Here is an 18,782-nt window from a genome sequence, read left to right as displayed (position 1 = left end):
GCTCGAGAAGCACTGAAATGACCAGAGATTCTCACATTTTCATAGGCATCAGAATCACTTTGGGCATCACGTACTGCTTCCTGGACCACTTACTGGAGATCGTGACTGAGTAGGTCTGTGCAGGACCTAGGAATCCACATGCTGGAGAAACCCCAAGTGATTCTGTGATGATGGTGCATATGGACAATTGACAAATGCTGCTCTAACCTAGTACCTCTCATAGTATCTGCTTCCACGTCTGTAATGATAGGGAACTCACCACCTTGCAGATGGCCAAGGCCACTGTGGGGCAGCTGTCAGTGTGGTGCTGTCCTTATGTAACCCGAGGAAGCCAAGCCTCACCAGCCTGAGGGCACAAAGAGGGTGACTTTAATGTTTAATGCCTCCACGTGCATAACTGGAGGACTTCAGCCATGCCTCCTTCCCAGTCTCGCTGGGTTTTTAACGGGTGTAATATTCCTCCACTCTGTTTTCTCCAAGAATGCACAACGCTACCTTCAGCAGTCCTGTTTTCTCCATCAATTCTGAGGCCTTCTTTCAGCCAAAGCAGTTCCCCCACCTCCACCCCCGCAAATTCCCATGCAAGGAGAAGCTCTGAGGCATTACCGCCTTCGCAGTCAGCCAGAGTCCGAATCGCAGTCTGGCTCCACTTTGGTTCAGCGGGGTCACTTTAGAAGTCGGACATGTGGCTGTGTATGTATGGCTGCTTCATTTTGTTGTGCAGTGGAGGCTAACACAACATTGAAAAGCAACCATACTCCAATCAAAAAATAAAAAGATGTCAAAACACTTTCTGCTGCTGAAAGAAACCCACTTCAAACTGGTGCAAATGAAAATCTCTTGATAGAACTGAGACATCCAGAGGTATGGTGGCTTCAGGCATGGCTGGATCGAGATGCTCCACAGAGGGATGTCTGTTTCTTTGGCTCTTGGCTCTGCTTGTGTCTATGATGGTTTCATTCTCAAGCTGGCCCTTCCTGTGCAGTAGTAAAAACGGATCCCAGCAGCTGCTGCCCTACATCCCACTGGCTTAGGAACTCAAGCAGAGAAAAGAGTGTCTGTTTTCTAGTAGTTCCAACAAAAGTTCCAGGGCTGATTTTCATTGGCCCAGGTTGGATCATGTGACACTGCCTCCCACCCCCGACCCAATAACTGTGACTCCAAGCTGAGTCATGTACTGGGTAGAATCAGCTCTACCCAAACCTTAGGGACAGAGTTGGGGAGGAGGTAACTCCCAAGCTGATAGCAGAGGAAGGGGCAGTGATGCTGTGTAGATAGAAACAGTAACACCCCCAGTCTACTTGACTGGCTGGTTGTAATCTGCTCCCTAGAGATAACGAGTTATGCTCCTCTCCAGCAAACCTGGGCTATGTGTGGATCTGTACTAAGTGTCTTTCTTTCCCTTCCTTCCTTCCTACAGGGCTCCCTTGAAGCTTCTCTGTGACAATATGAAGTACCAGATTCTTTCCAGAGCTTTCTATGGATGTGCGTATTGGCCTTATTTGCCATTGTGGTCTCCAGGGAGCATTTATTCAGTGCCTACTGCATGCCATCAATATCAGGGGAAGGAGCCTGACTCCTAGTTCCTAGGTGTCTAGTTTTGGTGAAGTTACATTAACCTTTCTTAGCCTCAATTTCCTCATTTACAGATTGGGCATAAAATGTCTCCCTTGGTCCTAAGGGGAGGCAGTGAACACTTGCTGGAAGGGGTTTGGTTTAATCACCATTGCATCTCCAGTGCCCACCTTAGAGGGTTTGTTTTCAGGATTGAATGGAAAGCGTGTATAAAGCCCCTAGCACCTGGCATTGCATGCAGTCGGTGCTCAGTAAGTGTCAGTCCCCTTCTCCTATAGGCAGGAGCAGAAGAGTAAGATGGCCTGATCCCTTCCCCAAAACTTAAAAACTAAATTCGTAATACAGGTGCTCTGATTATTTCCAATTAACAGATGAGGAAACTGAGGCACAGAGAGGCGAAGTGACTTGCCCAAGGTTACACGGCTAATAAGCGACAGAGCTGGGACTCAAGCCCAGGCCTGCCTGGTTGCAAAGCCTCTGTTTTTTCCACTCTGCTATTTTGATTCTTAGCAGGTTTTATTTCCCCTGTCTCACAGCCTAGATGGGGAAGGTACAATGTGTGTATTTCAGGGATTCTAGGGAAGTGTTAGTATATCCTGCTGGGGCCTGCGAAAAAACAGTGCAGGTCGTATCGGCCTGGAGAAACAGGGAAAGCATGAGCTCCCCAAGATCAAGGTTTTTGCCTGTTCTGTTACTACCCATCCCTAGTGCCTAACGCAGGGCCTGGTGAGAAGGCATTGGGTGAGTATTTATGGAACCACAATGGAAGAGCTTCCTGGTAGAAGGGTTGGGGGTTGAGATGGGTCTTGATGTCATCACATGGTGTGGCTCCTCCCTGATGATGGTTGAGAGCCCAGGTTCTGGAGCCAGACAGTCTGCATTCAAATCCCAGCTCAACACCTAGCAACGTGACCTGGGCAAGAGATGCACGCAGACTGTGCCTCAGTTTCCCCACCTATAAGATGGGTGCAGTAAGAGTGCCTGCTTCACAGGGTTGTAGTGAGAATCAACTAAGTTACGTAAGCTCTGGAAACAGCTCCCTGGAACAGAGTGTGCTATATAAATGTTAGCTATCATATCATCCTCATCGTAATCATCATTATTACCCCTGTTGTTGGTAGGGGTGAGTCCTCAGGCTCCAGATGGTCCAGGGTCCTCTCTGGGACTCGAGGATGAGTTGGGGGTCGGTAGCCAGAAGGAACGGGCATGGTCAAAGCGCACATAGGCCAGCACCGGCTGAGTGCTTCCTGTGGACCCGGCACCCAGGGTGGAGCAAATGAAGGGGGGCAAGTTGGTGGGAATTGCTCGAAGGGCCAGGGCCATCTTTGAAAGCAAACCAGTGCCCTCAGCATCTCCCCAGCTACTGATTGGCCAGGGCCTTCTTTATCCCGCTGCAGTTTGAACGAGTCATCCCCTCTCTCCCATTCTCTTTCTCTTGGTATGGATTGGAGGCACCCCTGGGCACAGCAAGCCCGTGGAGTCACTGGCCTCTTCCTGCCTCCAGCCTGTGAATTAAATGCCTTGGTTTCCAGCAGAGGAGGTGCTGGGGCTGAGAAAGGTGACATGACTTCCCCAGGGTCACAGGGCTGTTAAGCAGTTAAGCCAGCAAGTGACTTTGCCTCTCCGAGCCTCACCTTCCTTATCTGGAAAAGGAGGATGATGACAGTTTGCTGGTCACGAGGGTTCAATCAGATTGCGGGTAGGACAGTACTTTGGAGACTCCGTGAGACAAGGCAGGGGGTGTTGGATGGTGGACAATGGCACTTTTCCTTCCTCCCCGGTAGGGCTTGCCTACTGCAGACACCTGTCCACTGTGAGGACCCACCTGTCAGCCCTGGTCAATCACATGATCGTGTCTCCGGACTTGCCCTGCGATGCTGGACACGGGCTGACGGCCGAGATCTGGGAGCAGTACCTGCAGGACAGCACAGTAAGGCTTGGCCTGGCTCGGCCTGCCGTGGGGCAGAGACTTTGCGGGGACGGAGACTATGGGGGGACTTCTTATCATCTGAGGAATAGACCCACCTGCGTGGGGACTCAGGTGTTGTGACATCCTTGGGTTCTCCATACACAAATTGAAGGTCCCCTCCTTGAGAGTTCCAACACCCACAGCCTGCTTCTGCCCATTGGGGTGAGGATCAGGGAGGGTGGAAAATACATATGTTTGCCTGGAAGGAGTAAAGAATGAGTCAGCCAGTAAGCATTTATTAAGCATCAGCTGTATGCTTGGTCCTGTATGATGTGCTGTGACTTCCCGGCCAGAAGAATTTACAGTCCAGTTGGCTACTTAGAATGATGAGAGTAGCTAAGTTAGAGGGAGGCAGCTGGACCAAGGAAACCCCACCACTACATGAAACCCTTTTCTCTCATCTTTGTCTTAGGGCTCAAGAATTCTACCATTAGCTATTTCACCTGGAGATAGATTTCTAAGATTTTCTTATTAGAGTACAAATATTCCTGGAAGGGAAATGTTTATGTGTGAAAAGAGTTTCATGGAGAAATAATTTGGGAAACAAGCTTAAACAGCTTTCTGTATCCTGCAGGACTTGTCAGAGCCTTGGCTATGCTGATATGCTTGTCATGCTCAGGAAATTGGGGGAGTGTGGGAGAGCATATGGAACGTTCCTTCCAATGTATGTGGCCACAGGGACCTTCGTTGGAAGAGTACCACATATGGTGGAAGGCAGAATCCACTCTAAGAAATACTGGTTTGCTGCCAAGTGCAGGCTCTCAGAGGAGATACCCATTTCCTCCACGCTGGGTAAATGCGGTGGCTCCGTCAGCTGCATCCCTCCTCCCTGGGGAGCGCCAAGCTGGTGAGCACCTGGCTCAGCCTGGCTTCCCCACGTTGGGGGAAGGTGCTATTCTGTGTATTAATCTGGGGATGCCAGGAGACTCAGTGGGAAAAACAAGCTGATTCCCAAACCTGGACAAGCAGAAGGGTGGTTTTCTTTTTTTGCCAGAAATAGTTGTTTTTCTAAGTTACAGGAGGAATGCCTTCTTACTGTAACGATTCAAAGAATGCAGAACACAGGTGTACAGAATTTTTTTTAAGTTTTTAAATATGATCTCTCTGCTGCACCCCCCTAGTTCTGATCCCCTGAATTAATGAATAGTATCAGTTTGGTGTAGACCCTGTTATACATTTCCCGTACTTATACATCCACAGATACGTCTATATAGATAAAACTGAAACTCATTTTTTTAATGAGGTAACATATTTTAAGTGACCAACTTACTTTTATATCAAAGGCATCTTTCAGATCTCTAAGTAAACTATTACACGTTAGAACCTTAGCACCTTATATGTGGGTGGACCATAATTTAGTCAAATCTTCCTCTAATGATGGACATCTGGGCTGTTCCTTTTTCTTTTTTTTTTAATTATTTCAAACAGTGCTGCAGTTAACATCTTTATAAGCATATACCTTTCTGTACTAGTTCTCTTATTTTGAGGGTAGAGTCCTAGAAATGTAACTGTTTGATGTCCATTTTAAATTTAAATAGATATGCCAGCTTACCTTTCTTGAAAGGTTATAGTGTTCATAATCCCTGGCAGTCTGTGAGAGTGAGTGCACATTTCCTGAGGAATTCGTAAGATTTATAGACTTCTGGGCTCCACTCCAGGGGCTCCAGCTTTACTGATTGAGCACCTCTAAGAGTGGAGCCCAAGAATTTATATTTTGAAAGTTCCCCTTCCCCAGGGAATTCCCTGGCAGTCCAGTGGTTAGGACTCCGTGCTTTCACTGCCAAAGGCCCGGGTTCGATGCCTGGTCAGGGAACTAAGATCCCATGGGCTGCGTACTGTGGCCAAAAAAAAAGAGAAGAAAGTTCCCCCAGTGCTCCTCGCAATCTCCCCAGTTTGGGAGGCAGTATCCTAAGGACAAATTGGCTGAAACAATAAATAGTCAAAAATGAATATATTTCATCTAACACTCCTCCAACCCTTTCACAATCTGCTTGGTTGCATCGTTGTGTCAGGGAGGACTGCACTGCAGTAACACATAGTCCCTGCTATTTTAGTTGCTTGACACCATAGAGGTGTATTTATTGCTCACTTAACAGTCCTGGGTGGGCATTCCTGGTGAGTGGGCATCTCTCCTCCCTCTAGAGGGTCAGGGATCTCTCAGTCTTGTGGCCCCACCATCTTCTGGGGCCTTGTGGTCATCTGCTTCCAGCCAGCAGAGGGGAAATGGAAAGCGTGAAGGGAGTACACCCGCTTCTTCAAAGCCCTGGCTTGAAAATGGATTACATCACTTCCTCTTACATCCTTTTGGCCAGAACCCAGTCGCCTGGCCACACCTACCTGCAAGGGAGGCTGGGAAATGGAGTCCCGCTATGGACTCCGGGAGAAGAGAACACAGATTTTTGATGAAGCGTTCACAGCTTCAGCCCCAAATAGCTCCCTAATTTTTATACAGCATTGACAAGGCTGTCAATACAATATGAATAAAAATTCCTAACAGGAACAAAATGGCTGGTTTTGCCATTGTGGTTGGGTACATTTAAGACTAGTGTTAAGAAATGAAACATGCTTTTAATTTTATAATGTGAAGTAAAGAGGTGGGAGGAAACAGGACCCTAGTTCCCTTCAGGGTAACCTTCTGGCAGTCATTGGCACTTTACACACACACACACACACACACACAGATAGGACCCTTTGGTCCCCCAGCGTGACTGCTTGACAAATTGTATCTGCACAGCCTTTGCCTGGAAATGAATTTTTAAAAAGAAAGAGGACAAATCTATTCCACAGTACAACAAACAGTTGCTAAAGTCATTCTTGTGTGCACAAAAGCTATTAGTGTACGAAGAATCAGATGGAAATGGTTCCTTTTTGGTTTAATTTGCTTTAAAACAATTTTCTTAGTGCTGAGTCAAGATTAATAACTCCGAGATAATATTCCCCAATAAGCACAGTACACAAAATTGACTAAAAATTAAGTAGAAATGTTAATTCATTATATTCTGACCTTTGGGGTTTGTTTTTGTTTTTTACAAAAATGGGTTCACCCTCGACCTATTCTGCATCTTATTTTTTACACTTAACAATATACACTGAACGTCCTTTTATGTAGGTTCTCATAAATGCGCCTGCTGCCCAGTTACTCTCCGTGTGGCATTCCCACGTGGGGATGCAGCATTCCCCCATTGGTGGGCAGTTATGGCGGTTCCTGGGGTTTTGCTTTATTGTATGATGCCGCGATGGATATCTGGGCCCATGTGGCTTTGCTTGTTCACAGCATGATCACTGAGGGCTAAGTCTGAGAAGCGGGACTGCTGGGTCACAGAGTCCATCCCCTGGTTTCCTGTTGAGCAAATCCTTTGTTTCCCCGCACCTACCACAGAGTTACCAGGAGCGGGAGCTGCTGCGTCTCATCTACTACGGGGGCATCCAGCCAGAGATCCGCAAAGCCGTGTGGCCCTTCCTCCTGGGCCACTACCAGTTTGGGATGACAGAAACAGAAAGGAAGGAGGTTGGTTACCCCTGATGGGCAGTGGGGTCTTTGGCAGCAAGAAGACCCAGGTAATGTGGGGCTGGGGGAGCTCTGGTCCCATGGTGGACCAAGGTGGGGCAGGGAGATGTTGGGGAGTCAGGAAGCTTGGGGGCAGCGCAGTCCAATAGAAACACAACAAACGCCACAGATGTCATTTTTTTGAATAACTTTTTCATTTTGAGGTAGTGATAGATTCACCTGCACTTGTAAGAAATAACGCAGAGATATCTCATCCTTTATCCAACTTCCCCCAGTGGTAACTTCTTGCAAAACTATAATATCACAGCCAGGGTATTGACATTGACGTAGATATACTGGCAATGTATCAATCTTTATTTTTACATTAAAGTCCATATTTTATTGCATTTCTTTTTTGTTGTTTACAATAAATATGTATATATTTTTAATTGAGAGATAGTTTATTTGCAATATTATATTAGTTTCAGGTGTTCAACATAGTGATTCAAAATTTTTATAGATTATACTCCATTTATAGTTATTATAAAATATTGACCATATTCCCTGTGCTGTATAATACATCCTTATACATATGTATGTGTGTGTGTATATATATATATATATCAATCTTAATCAGGCTTTCCATTTTACTTGTACTCGTGTGTGTGTCTATTTAGTTCTCTACAATTTTATCACGCGTGTGGGTTTGTGTATCACCACCACAGTCAACATACTGAACATTTCCAGTGCTACTAGGGTCCTCGTGTCCTTTTATAGCCAAACCTCCCTCCCTCCCACTCACTCCCATCCCTAACCCCTGACAACCACTGATCTATTCTCTGTTTCTATAACTTTGTCGTTTCCAGAATGTTGTAGAAATGGAATCGTACCGTGTATAACCTTTGGGGATTGACCTTTTCCACTCAGTGTAAATCTGTAGCAGCTCACCCAAGTTGCTGTGCGTATCAGTTCTTGATTCCTTTTTACGGCTGAGTAGTGTTCCACAGTATGGATGGACCACAGTTTAACTCCACCTGTTGATGGATAGGCAGGTTGTTTCCAGTTTTTTGGTGATCACAAATAAAGCTGCAGTGAACCTTCATATACAGGTTTCCATGTGAGCATAAGGTGGAATAAATGCTCGAAGGCAGTTGCTGGGCCCCATGGTAGTTCACACTTTGTTTTGTTTTATAAGAAACCACCGAACTTCTGCAGTGGCTGTACCATTTTATCTTCCCGCTAGCACTGTAGGAGCGATCCACACCTGCATCCTCACCAGTGTTATCACTAGTTTTTATGTTAGCCACTTACAGGAATGTGTACATGGTATTTCATTGTGGTTTTAATTTGCGTTTCCCAATTGACTAGTGATACTGAACATCTTTTCACGTGCTCACTTGCCATCTGTGAATCTTCAGTGAAATGTCAGATCATGGCTTCTGTTCATTTTCTTGTTGAATTGTTTCATTTTTTTATGGTTGAGTTTGGGAGTTCTTTTTATGCTCTAGATATTAATTCTTTGTCATATATGTCATTTGCAAATATATTCCCCCAGTCTGTACCTTGTCTTTTTGTCTTCTTAACAGGGTCTTTTGCAGAACAAATTTTTAGATTTTTGAGGAGGTTCAGTGTATCAATTTTCCCTCTGAGGGATTGTACTTCTGGTGTCAAGTCTAATAATTTTTTGCTCAGCCCCAAATCCTGAAGAGTTTTTCTCCTATTTTTTCCTAAAATGTCCATGATCCATTTTGAGTTCATCTTTGGATATGGTGTGTCATTTAAGTCAAGAGTTTTTGTTTGTTGGTTTGGTTTGGTTTGGGTTTTGCCTCTGGATGTCCAATTGCTTCAGCACCATTTGTTGAAAAGGCTATCCTTCCTCCATTGAACTGCTTCTGCACCTTTGTGAAAAATCATTTGGGGTACATTTGCAACAACATGGACGAACTTGGAGGGTATTATGCTTAGTGAAATGTCAGGCAGAGAAAGACCAATACTGTATGATATCACTTATACTTGGAATCTAAAAAATAAAGCAAACTAGTGAATGGAACAAAAAAGAAAGAGACTCACAGATATAGGGAACAAACTAATTGTTACCAGTGGGAAGAGGGAAGAGGGGAGGGGCAAGATAGAGGTGGGGATTAAGAGGTACAAACTACTATGTATAAAATAAATAAGCTACAAGGATATATTGTACAGCACAGGGAATACAGCCAATATTTTATAGTAACTATGAATGGAGTATAACCTTTAAAAACTGTGAATCACTGTGTTGTACACCTGAAACTTACGTAATATTGTGAATCAACTATACCTCAATTTTAAAAAAAGTGAAGGAGAAAAAATCAGTGGGGCTTATAGAGTGGCATCTATTTCTGGATTCTCTATTCTGTGCCTTTGATCTAATGCCACACTATAATTAGTAATCTTCAGGTAATACCATACTGTCTTCATTACTGTAGCACATATGGAATTTTAAATGTTTTAGTAGTTACATTTTAAAAAGTAAAAAGAAACAGACACAATTAATATTTTTAAAGTTTTAATTTTAACATAATTTTAAGTTCATGCCAAGTTGCAAAAGTTGTGATGCAGAGGTCCTAGGTACCCATCACGCTGTTTCCCCCAATGGAAACATCTTATAGAACTATTATATATAGTGTATTATCAAAACCAGCATATTAAGGAAATTCCCTGGCGGTCCAGTGCTAAGGACTCGGCACTCTCACTGCCGGGGCCCTGGGTTCGATCCCTGGTCAGGGAACCGAGATCCCAAAGGCCTCGCAGCCAAAAAAACCCCAAAAAACAAAAAAACAGAACATTAACATTGGTACAGTACAACCTAGGATTTCATTAGTTTTTGCATCCGCTCCTCTGTGTGTGTGTGTGTGTGTGTGTGTGTGTGTGGTTCTATGTCATTTTATCAGGGTGAAATTAATAACATTTTATTTAACCCAGTATATCCAATATATTACCATTTCAGCATGTACTCAATATAAAAATTATTAGTGAGATATTTTACATTCTTTTATTCATACTGAGTTTTCAAAACCCACTCATACTTTACACTCCATGTCTGTGTACCATCCGTGCTACGATTTACTAAGTATTTGTCTCTGAATTGATTCACTTAAAAATTTATATAACTTACTTAAAAAGGCATTTTATATCCCTGCCATCAATGGAAAACCAATATGACTTGCCAAACGAGAAGGAAACTCCAAAAATAAATAGAATGTGACAAAATGAAATAATTCAGTTCTGCCTAGATGTCACAGGCTGCCTGAGGCCGCTCTCTCTTTGTTTAGAAGGGAGATTATAAGGTATTAAGGATGGATTAAAGACACGGTAGTGCCAGACTGGCCTTCCTCATAATCAGAAAAGTTGAATATGGAGACTTTCTCACACTGTGGTTCCATATGCTGAGGCTGTGCCACGAGCTGTCGAAATGATCTCAGGACCAGCATGAGGATTCCGGTGTGGCAGGCCCCGTGCTCGGGACTGGGAACCCAGAGGTGCATTAGATAAGGTCTTTGCCAGTTTAGGGGGGTTCATGCAAAATCAGATGGAGGCAAACTCAGGGGCTTTAAGAGCACAGAGGAGGCACCTCCACCGGGCAGAAGCCTACCTGAATTCTTTGAAGAGGTTGCTTTCCAGGCGAGGAGACTGAGGAAGGGCTTCTAGGAAGAGAGATGCCTGCATGATGCGATGTGTGTGTGTCTGTGTGCATTTGTGTGGGGAGGGGTGGAAGGGCGTGCGGACATAAAGGATGAGGGGGGTGGGGGCAGCAGTGAGAAGCAGGGCTGGAGAGGAAACAGGAGGAAGACTGCCGAGTGGGAGATGGACAGGAGGGGCCAGGCTGGGACAAGCAGGCACCAGGAAAGAAGGTCATCTGTGTGAGGGGTCCTGGAAGCCTAGCCTAGGATGGCAGTGGGAACAGGGAGGTGGGCTTGGATGAGTCTTCGGGAGGTCAGTGGGAGGGAGCTGCCCATGACAGGCTTGGGCAGGGTGGACCCAGAGCCTCTCTCTGGAAGTCCTGACTAGCTAAAGGACGCCCGCCCCTCCTAACCCTGGCATGGGGCAGGCTCCCTGCCCTCCCTCTTCTCCTTCCTGCCCCCTCACACCCTTTCATCAGCTTGTCTGCCCCACTTGTGCCCAGAGGTCTGGCAGATTCAGAACCTCAGTTACCTGGGCTGTGCAACACAGAAATGAAGTAAGCTCCGATCTTCTCTGCTGAAATCTCACAAGGGAAACACTAGAAACCTGTGGCCCTTCTCTAAAGCCATTGCTGTAAGTAAAGGAAAGGGTCACTTTTATTCATCTTTGTGTTCTCAGCACCTACCCCCATGCTGGGCACCTGGGAGGCCCCTGGTAAGTGCATTGAGTGACTGGAGGAATGGACAAATGAGGCATCTTGCTCATCTTATGTTTCGTATGCCTAGGTTGGTGCCTAGCACATAGTAGGTACTTATCAACTTAGATGAACAAGTGAATGAATGAATGAATGAATGAAGTAGGAAAAAGGAAAAGAAGGTAATAAAGAAGGAAAGGAACAGTCTGCTCACTTTAGTATCCCCAAGGCTTAGTATACTGCCTGGCACAGAGTAGGTTGTCAACAAATATTTGAATAAGTGTATGAATGAATGAATGAATAAAAGAAGGAAGATAGGAAGGAAGGAGGGAAAAATGGAAAGAAAGAAGTTGACTTGCTCACTTTTGTGCATCCCCAGGGCCTAGCCAGTGCCTGGCACATAGTGTTCAGTTAACGTCTGTTGGATGTTAACTCCGTGAACGTTGGATGGGTGTTTCTAGGGCTCAGGGTCCCAGGTCAGAGCCACCATCTTCTGGGTTGGGTTGGTTGTCCCCTGGGATCCCACCATTCCCGGTGACCGTGCATCTGCCTTGGCAGGTGGATGAGCAGATGCATGCCTGCTATGCGCAGACCATGTCCGAGTGGCTGGGCTGCGAAGCGATTGTGCGGCAGAGGGAGCGGGAATCCCACGCGGCCGCCCTGGCCAAGTGCTCTTCGGGGGCCAGCCTGGACAGCCACCTGCACCGGATGATGCACCGGGACTCCACCATCAGCAATGAGGTGACGGGTGGCTCCCCTCAGGGAGCAGGGGGCGGGGCTCTGCTCCATCAGGCTGTTGTAGGAAGGGTGAGGGCTGGGTGTTTGGGGCCTTGGGACAGAGTCTCACCCCTGGCTTTTAGGTGGAAGGTGACTTTGGAGTCAGACAGACGTGACTTCAAACTCCAGCCCCTTCATTTCTTAGCTCTGGGGCTCAGACAAGCACCTTTACTTCTGGGCCTCAGTTTCCTCATCTATGAAATGGGAATGATCATTTGTATAGGGGAGATTTGTGTACCACTCAAACAAGCTAGCATATATAAAGTGCCCAGCACAGTGTTAGACTTTCATTTGTTCAGCAAATGCTGTTGAGTACCTGCTATGTGCCAGGTACTGTCAGGAATGTCAAGAATGCTCCAGTGACCAGGTCAGACATATCTGTCCTGATAGAATCTCCAGTTTAGCATCCCAAAGCAGGGGATGAAAAGAAAGTCAATTCCCTTCACCAGTGGTAAATCCACCATCAATTGCCACACTAATACTGTGTCACAAACAACCCCCCAAAGCCAATGATGTCCAACAGTAAACATATGTTTTTTACTCATGAGTCTGTGGGTCAGCCGGGCAGTTCTGCTCAGCTAGAAGGTTTGTTGATCTTCGTTGGCCTCTCACATATCTGGGGTGACTCGGCCCTGCTCCTCACTTCTCATCCTCCAGCAGGCTAGCCTGGCCATGTTCTCGCAGTGAAAGCAGATCTTAAAGAGAGAAAGCAGAAATGCACAAGCATTGTTTTTGTGTTTGCCCTGTCGAGTTTGCTAACACCCCACTGGCCAAAGCAGGTCACTTGGCCAAGCTTAGCATCAGGATAGACAGAAACTAGAAGTTATAGGGCAAGGAGCACGTATACAGGGAAGGAGTAGAACATAGACATGCATACAACCAGTCCTTTGAGTTGGACTAAAATATTAGTTGGAAGTCTCAAGTGCAGAGCAGTTAAAGGTGGGGTTCTCTGGTTGTGGGTGGGAGGTGGAGGTCCAGTGGCTGCTGTGGCCTCCGAGGAGGCTCCAGGGAGTAGGGAGTGAGCCACCGCCCCACTTTTATTTGATAGGTAGGAAGCTGAGGCCCTGAGAAGGGACTTGCCTGAGTCAGGGGTAGAGATAAGACCACACTTACTGACTTCCAGCCCAGCAGCCCCTCCTGAGCTCAATGTGGGGACCCTGAGCCCGGATGCAGCCTCACCCACACGCCATCCTACCCCTTTTTCTCTCAGTCCTCCCAGAGCTGCAGTTCGGGCCGCCAGAACATCCGCCTGCAGAGCGACTCCAGCAGCAGCACACAGGTGACCTCCCGGAGGCCCCGCCCCTCCCCACCCATCCCCCTCCCTCCAACCTGGAATAATGGGACTGGAGGTCCCTCATATACAGGTCACTCATGGTTGATCTGTTTTAGCTTTTTATGCTAGCATTAAAAATTGAAGTTTTACCTACACGAGTAATACATGAATCTCTTTTGCCTGTTAAAAAAATTAAAATATTACAGAGAAAACTAAATTTGGCTTTGACCATCCCTAATCCCCACGTGCCCTCCCTAGAAATAACATTGCTATCTTCAATTTGCTGTGTATCCTTCCAGACCCTTCTGTATGCCTTTACATACACAGAAATACATAGACAGTATGTAATATATTGCGATGTTTAGTAATCTTTTAAAATTTCTAAATAAATACCATCAGATGTATTGTTCAACAGCCTTTCATTTCATTCAGTGCAAAGAAAAGTTAACACATTCTCATTCAATATTAAAGAAAAAAACAAAGTGAAAAAATGTGCAAAGTATGTCACCTTTTGCATAAACAGAGGAAATATTAATATATGTATGTATTTGCATCTGTTTTCTAAAATGATGGAAGGATAAACCAGAAACTGATCGAATGGTTACTTAAGTGGGGTGAGGGGCACAGGGAAAGAAGCTACATTTCCCTGAATGTACTTTGTTTTCTAGTTTTGACTTTGGAGTTAGGTAAGTTAACTCCAAAAGCAATTTAATCGAAAAGAAATCTTTTTAAAACCAGAAGCACATGAAATTAACAGTAAATCAAGTTGGTGACATAACCACACAGAAGAAATATTTCAAGTGATCTTGGGACATGATCTTATACAGTCTGCCTTGACGGGAAATGGCCTACAGACACAAAGAACCACAAATAAATCTTAGATATGTGTCCTGGAGACTTTCCATGATATTTCATATGCATCTAACTAATTTTGGAAATTGATCCATAATAGTCCACCCCATGGATGCTTTTTTAGCCTGTTCCTTCTGTGTTTAACTAATTTTTTTACTTTAAAAAATTGGGTGCACATAATTTTGTATGACAAAAGATATTCTTCCTCAGAGTCAACTGCAATGCTTCCTTGTTTCTTTCTGGATTATTCTACGCTTATGTGTGCATATGGAGCAGTTTTTTATTTTCTACACATGGGAGCATATATTACACCTTGTTCTGCCTCAGTCTTTTTACTGACTGTGTAGTGTTCCCCGGCAGGCATGTTCCGTATTTGAACCAGTCCCCTGTGGATGGATATTCAGGCTGCTGCTGGAAGTAGCACCACAGTAGACATCCTAGTCCATCTGTCTTTGTGCACCTGGTCTGCAGGTCTTCGAGTCTGTGGACGAGGTGGAGCAGGTGGAGGCAGAATGCAGGTTGGAGGAGAAGCAGCCCAAGATCCCCAACGGGAACCTGGTGAATGGCACCTGTTCCCCAGACTCCGGCCACCCTTCCTCCCACAACTTCTCCTCGGGCCTCTCGGAGCACTCAGAACCCAGCCTGAGCACGGAGGACAGCGTCATGGACGCCCAGCGCCCTGCCCCACTGGTGATTCGACCCAGGGACAGCAGTGTGGATGACGGGCAGAGCAGCGAGGCCACCACTTCCCGGGATGAGGTCCCCCGTGAGGAGCTGGCTGTTCAGGACAGCCTGGAGAGCGACCTCCTGGCCAACGGGAGCATGGACGAGTTCGTGTCCATCACTGGCAGTATGGATGTAGCTCTGCCCGAAAGGGAGGGCCCTGCGATGGAGGGCTGGAGGGGCATCGAGGTAGGGAAGCAGAGCCAGGTGGGCAGTGAGGACGACCTCTCAGAGGAGCCCGAGATGGAAAGTCTCTTCCCTGTGCTCGCTTCTCTGGCCGTGACCACTTCTGCCAACAACGAGGCATCCCCTGTGTCTTCTAGTGGCGTCACCTACTCTGTAAGTCACCAGGATTCTCCTCCACTCAATTTTCTGCAGCCTCAGGAGGGTGGGAGTGTCCCACAAACCTCAGTTATCCAGAACGACCTCTGGTTCATTGCCTTTTCCCATCACGAAGGTTTCACTGTAGAAACCCATTTGGGAGAGAAGATAATATAATACTTAAAGAACACAGGCTTTGCAGACAAACAGTGCTGGGTTCAGATCCCAGCTTCGGTCCATCACTTTATCTTTCTGAGCCTCAGTTTCCCTATCTATCTTGTACCTTCCTCCCTGAGTTGTTTTCAGAATTAGTGAGTCAAGGCCTCTGTGCTCAGCCCATAGCGATCAATAGAAACCTTGATGGTGAGCATCCTGATTTACACTCAGGTCCAGTATCTTTTAAATATTTTACTTTCTTGCCAAAAAGCCCAAAGCAAAGGACATCAACTGAAAGGGAGGTTTTTCTGGGCCAGGTGTTGTATATCCATTTTCTTTTAAAGGACTTTTTATTTCTATCACAAAGAGTCAAACAGTCAGACAAGGCTGGATCCAAACACTGGAAGTTGTGCGCCCCACCTCTGCCCATTAGGCTCTCCCCAGAGGCAGTAGTAGTTACTTATTCTGCCCCACTTATCTGGTGTTTACCCTCATGTCTGTAAATAATACACTTGTATTGCTACTTACTGATCTTTTTTTTGTTTTTCTTCAGTTTTTGATATCTACTGACTCCCCACTGAGGAGGAAGAGGATTCAGTCTTCTTCCTTCCCCCCCCCCGCCCCCACCCACCACACGAGTGAAACCGTCCCAATCCCCACTCATTCACTATGGTTATAGTAATTTTAGTTAAATGACTGTTCGATGGTTATATTATTATACGAATTTAATGCATAATCCATGTAGTAACCTGTATATGTTTTTTTTTCCCTGCAAAAAATTTTGTTTTTCCTAGAAGTATTTTCATTTCTTTGTTTGCTTTTTATTAGTTTGCTACATATATATTGCAGCATATAGATACACATATATATCAATCTTACTTTTTTCATCTATAAAATGGGGATAGTAATTCTATACATCTCATAGGATTGTGTTGTTTTATTTTTTTTGTTTTTTTTTTTTAATATATTTTTTTATTTGGCTGTGCCGGGTCTTAGTTGTGGCATGCGGGATTTTCATTGCCGTTTGCGGAATCTTCATTGTGGTGTGCAGAATCTTTAGTTGCAGCCTGCAGGCTCTCTTAGTTGCAGCATGCGGGATCTAGTTCCCTGACCAGGGATCAAACATGGGCCCCCTGCATTGGGAGTGTGGAGTCTTAACCGCTGGCCCACCAGGGAAGTCCCAGGATTGTGTTGTTTTATAAAGGAAAAAAAGAGAATTTTCAACATACAAAGTGAAAGAGGCTTTCTCAGGAAACAATAGCAACAAAAATAAAGTCGAACATCTGACTGGTCCAGGTAGAGGAAGTTTTTTTCAGTGATGACAGGAGAGGGCTAGGAGGAGGAAAGAGAATCTCTGGAAGACAGCCTCTGTGAGGAGTTGGGGTGTAATTGTTCTTTTCCTCCCCTCCTGGGGGCCCGCAGCCAGAGCTGCTGGATCTGTACACGGTGAACCTGCACCGCATCGAGAAGGACGTGCAGAGGTGTGACCGCAACTACTGGTACTTCACACCCGCCAACCTGGAGAAGCTACGGAACATCATGTGCAGGTGGCTGGGGTGGGTGGGGGGGATGGATCAGTCAGGGATTGGGAGGGGATGGCACTGGTGTGGGCTACGGGGAGCCCATTTAGAATTGCACTCTCTGCAGCTGGCACCATGCCCACCTTGAATCTCATTCCAGCCCATCCTGACAATTATATAAAAATTACAGTAATGATAATAATAGAGAGCATTTATTAAGCACCTACTGTATACCAGGCACTGTCCTGAGCCCTTTACTAACATCATTTCACTTGGTCCTCACAACAAGCCTATGAGGTAAGTGTTATCCCCTTTTATAGGTGAGGAAATAGAGGCTCAGAGGGGTACCACATTGCTCAGGGTCCCTCCAGGTGGGCAGTGGCTGTACGGGAACTCACCCATTTCTCTCGGACTCTAGAATCTCTGCTTTATTTCTTTAAGCCAGAATTTGGGGCTACTTGTTACTTTTCATTAAATAGTAAATATTTTATTTCTTGATATATGAAAGTAACCCATGCTTATTAAAAACCTGAATCAACCAAAGAAATCAGAAGTTCATAAAGTATGAAGAGAAACTTCTCCTTTTATATCCAGTCATTAATGCCACTCACCTAGAAGAAGAAACTACTGCTAACAGTTTAGTGAATATCCTCCCAAGCCATATATATGAGATATCTATATATACACATATATAATAGATAGTATATTATATAATATACAGTGTTATACTATATAACATATAGTTGTGCTTCATATGTAGTATATAATTATATAAATATATAGTATAATATGAATATACACATGTTAATATATTGATATTTAGATAGTAATTAATATTTAATGTAATATAATGCTATATAACTATATAAATATATAGCATGTAATTATACTATATAATATATAGTTATACTATGTAATATATAGTATAATATAATATGAATGCACACGTTTTAATTTTTTAAAAATCTTTATCTGCGTTGGGTTATACTATAAACTATTTTTCTACAACTTGCTTTTTACACTCAGCAGTGCACCCTGGACTTCTTTACATGCTACTCTAACTCAGGGGTTTGCAAGCTACTACTACAGCCCATGGGCCAAATCCAGCCTACCACTTGCTTTTGTAAATAAATTTTTTTTTAGAATTTATCTATGCCCATTTGGTTGCGTATTATCTGTGATTGCTTCTGCAAAGTTATGTAGTTGAGAAAGAGAACATATGGCCTACACAGCTGAAAATACTTCTTATCTGGACCTCTCAGAAAAGGATTGCCAAACCCTGTTCAAACCGTTCTTATTAATAAATACCACCTCTTAACTATTCTGTCTTATGGTCTCCCAAGCAATTACTGCCACTCAAAATTTAGTTGATGAGATACAAACATAATTAACTTTAATATAGCATGCTACCTTAAAATTAAATAGTGCTGGAGGGGAAGGAAGGATAGACTGACTTTTACCTAGGTATGGCACCAGGAGAAATCACGGAAGCCCTCACTGTGGTGTGACCTTCAAGATGAATTTTGGCAAAAAGAGAAGACACTGAAGAAATAAATCATTTAGCACTGAAGTTAAGAGCACATACTCTGGAGTGAGGCCACCTGGGTTCAAATCCTGTCTCTACCGTTTATTGTTAGGTGTATGACCTGGTGCATGTCACTTGGTTCTCTGTGCCTCATTACCCCTACCTGTGAAATGGGATAATAATAGTAACTTTTTCATATGATTATTTTGAGAATTAAATGATACAGTTCATGTATAGTGGACAGAGCATAAGG

At 44.8% G+C, this 18,782-nt stretch overlaps 1 protein-coding gene across 4 annotated transcripts in view; it reads left to right on the top strand.

The window, feature by feature from the left end:
- The window catches only part of SGSM1 (small G protein signaling modulator 1), a 77,924-nt gene that overhangs the window by 47,365 nt on the left and 11,777 nt on the right, over positions 1–18,782 (top strand). For all 4 annotated transcript variants that reach the window (XM_067700431.1, XM_067700430.1, XM_067700434.1 and 1 more), the window contains 7 exons: positions 1,421–1,485; positions 3,360–3,505; positions 6,924–7,052; positions 11,941–12,123; positions 13,370–13,438; positions 14,756–15,346; positions 16,907–17,031. In XM_067700431.1, the coding sequence (XP_067556532.1) occupies positions 1,421–1,485; positions 3,360–3,505; positions 6,924–7,052; positions 11,941–12,123; positions 13,370–13,438; positions 14,756–15,346; positions 16,907–17,031 (1,308 nt within the window). The remainder of the gene's footprint in view (positions 1–1,420; positions 1,486–3,359; positions 3,506–6,923; positions 7,053–11,940; positions 12,124–13,369; positions 13,439–14,755; positions 15,347–16,906; positions 17,032–18,782) is intronic.

The sequence above is a fragment of the Pseudorca crassidens genome, chromosome 12, assembly GCF_039906515.1.
Source record: "Pseudorca crassidens isolate mPseCra1 chromosome 12, mPseCra1.hap1, whole genome shotgun sequence".
Classification (NCBI taxonomy): Eukaryota; Metazoa; Chordata; class Mammalia; order Artiodactyla; family Delphinidae; genus Pseudorca; species Pseudorca crassidens.
Note: the sequence above shows the minus strand (reverse complement) of the source record. Positions and strands in the feature narration are given on the sequence as shown.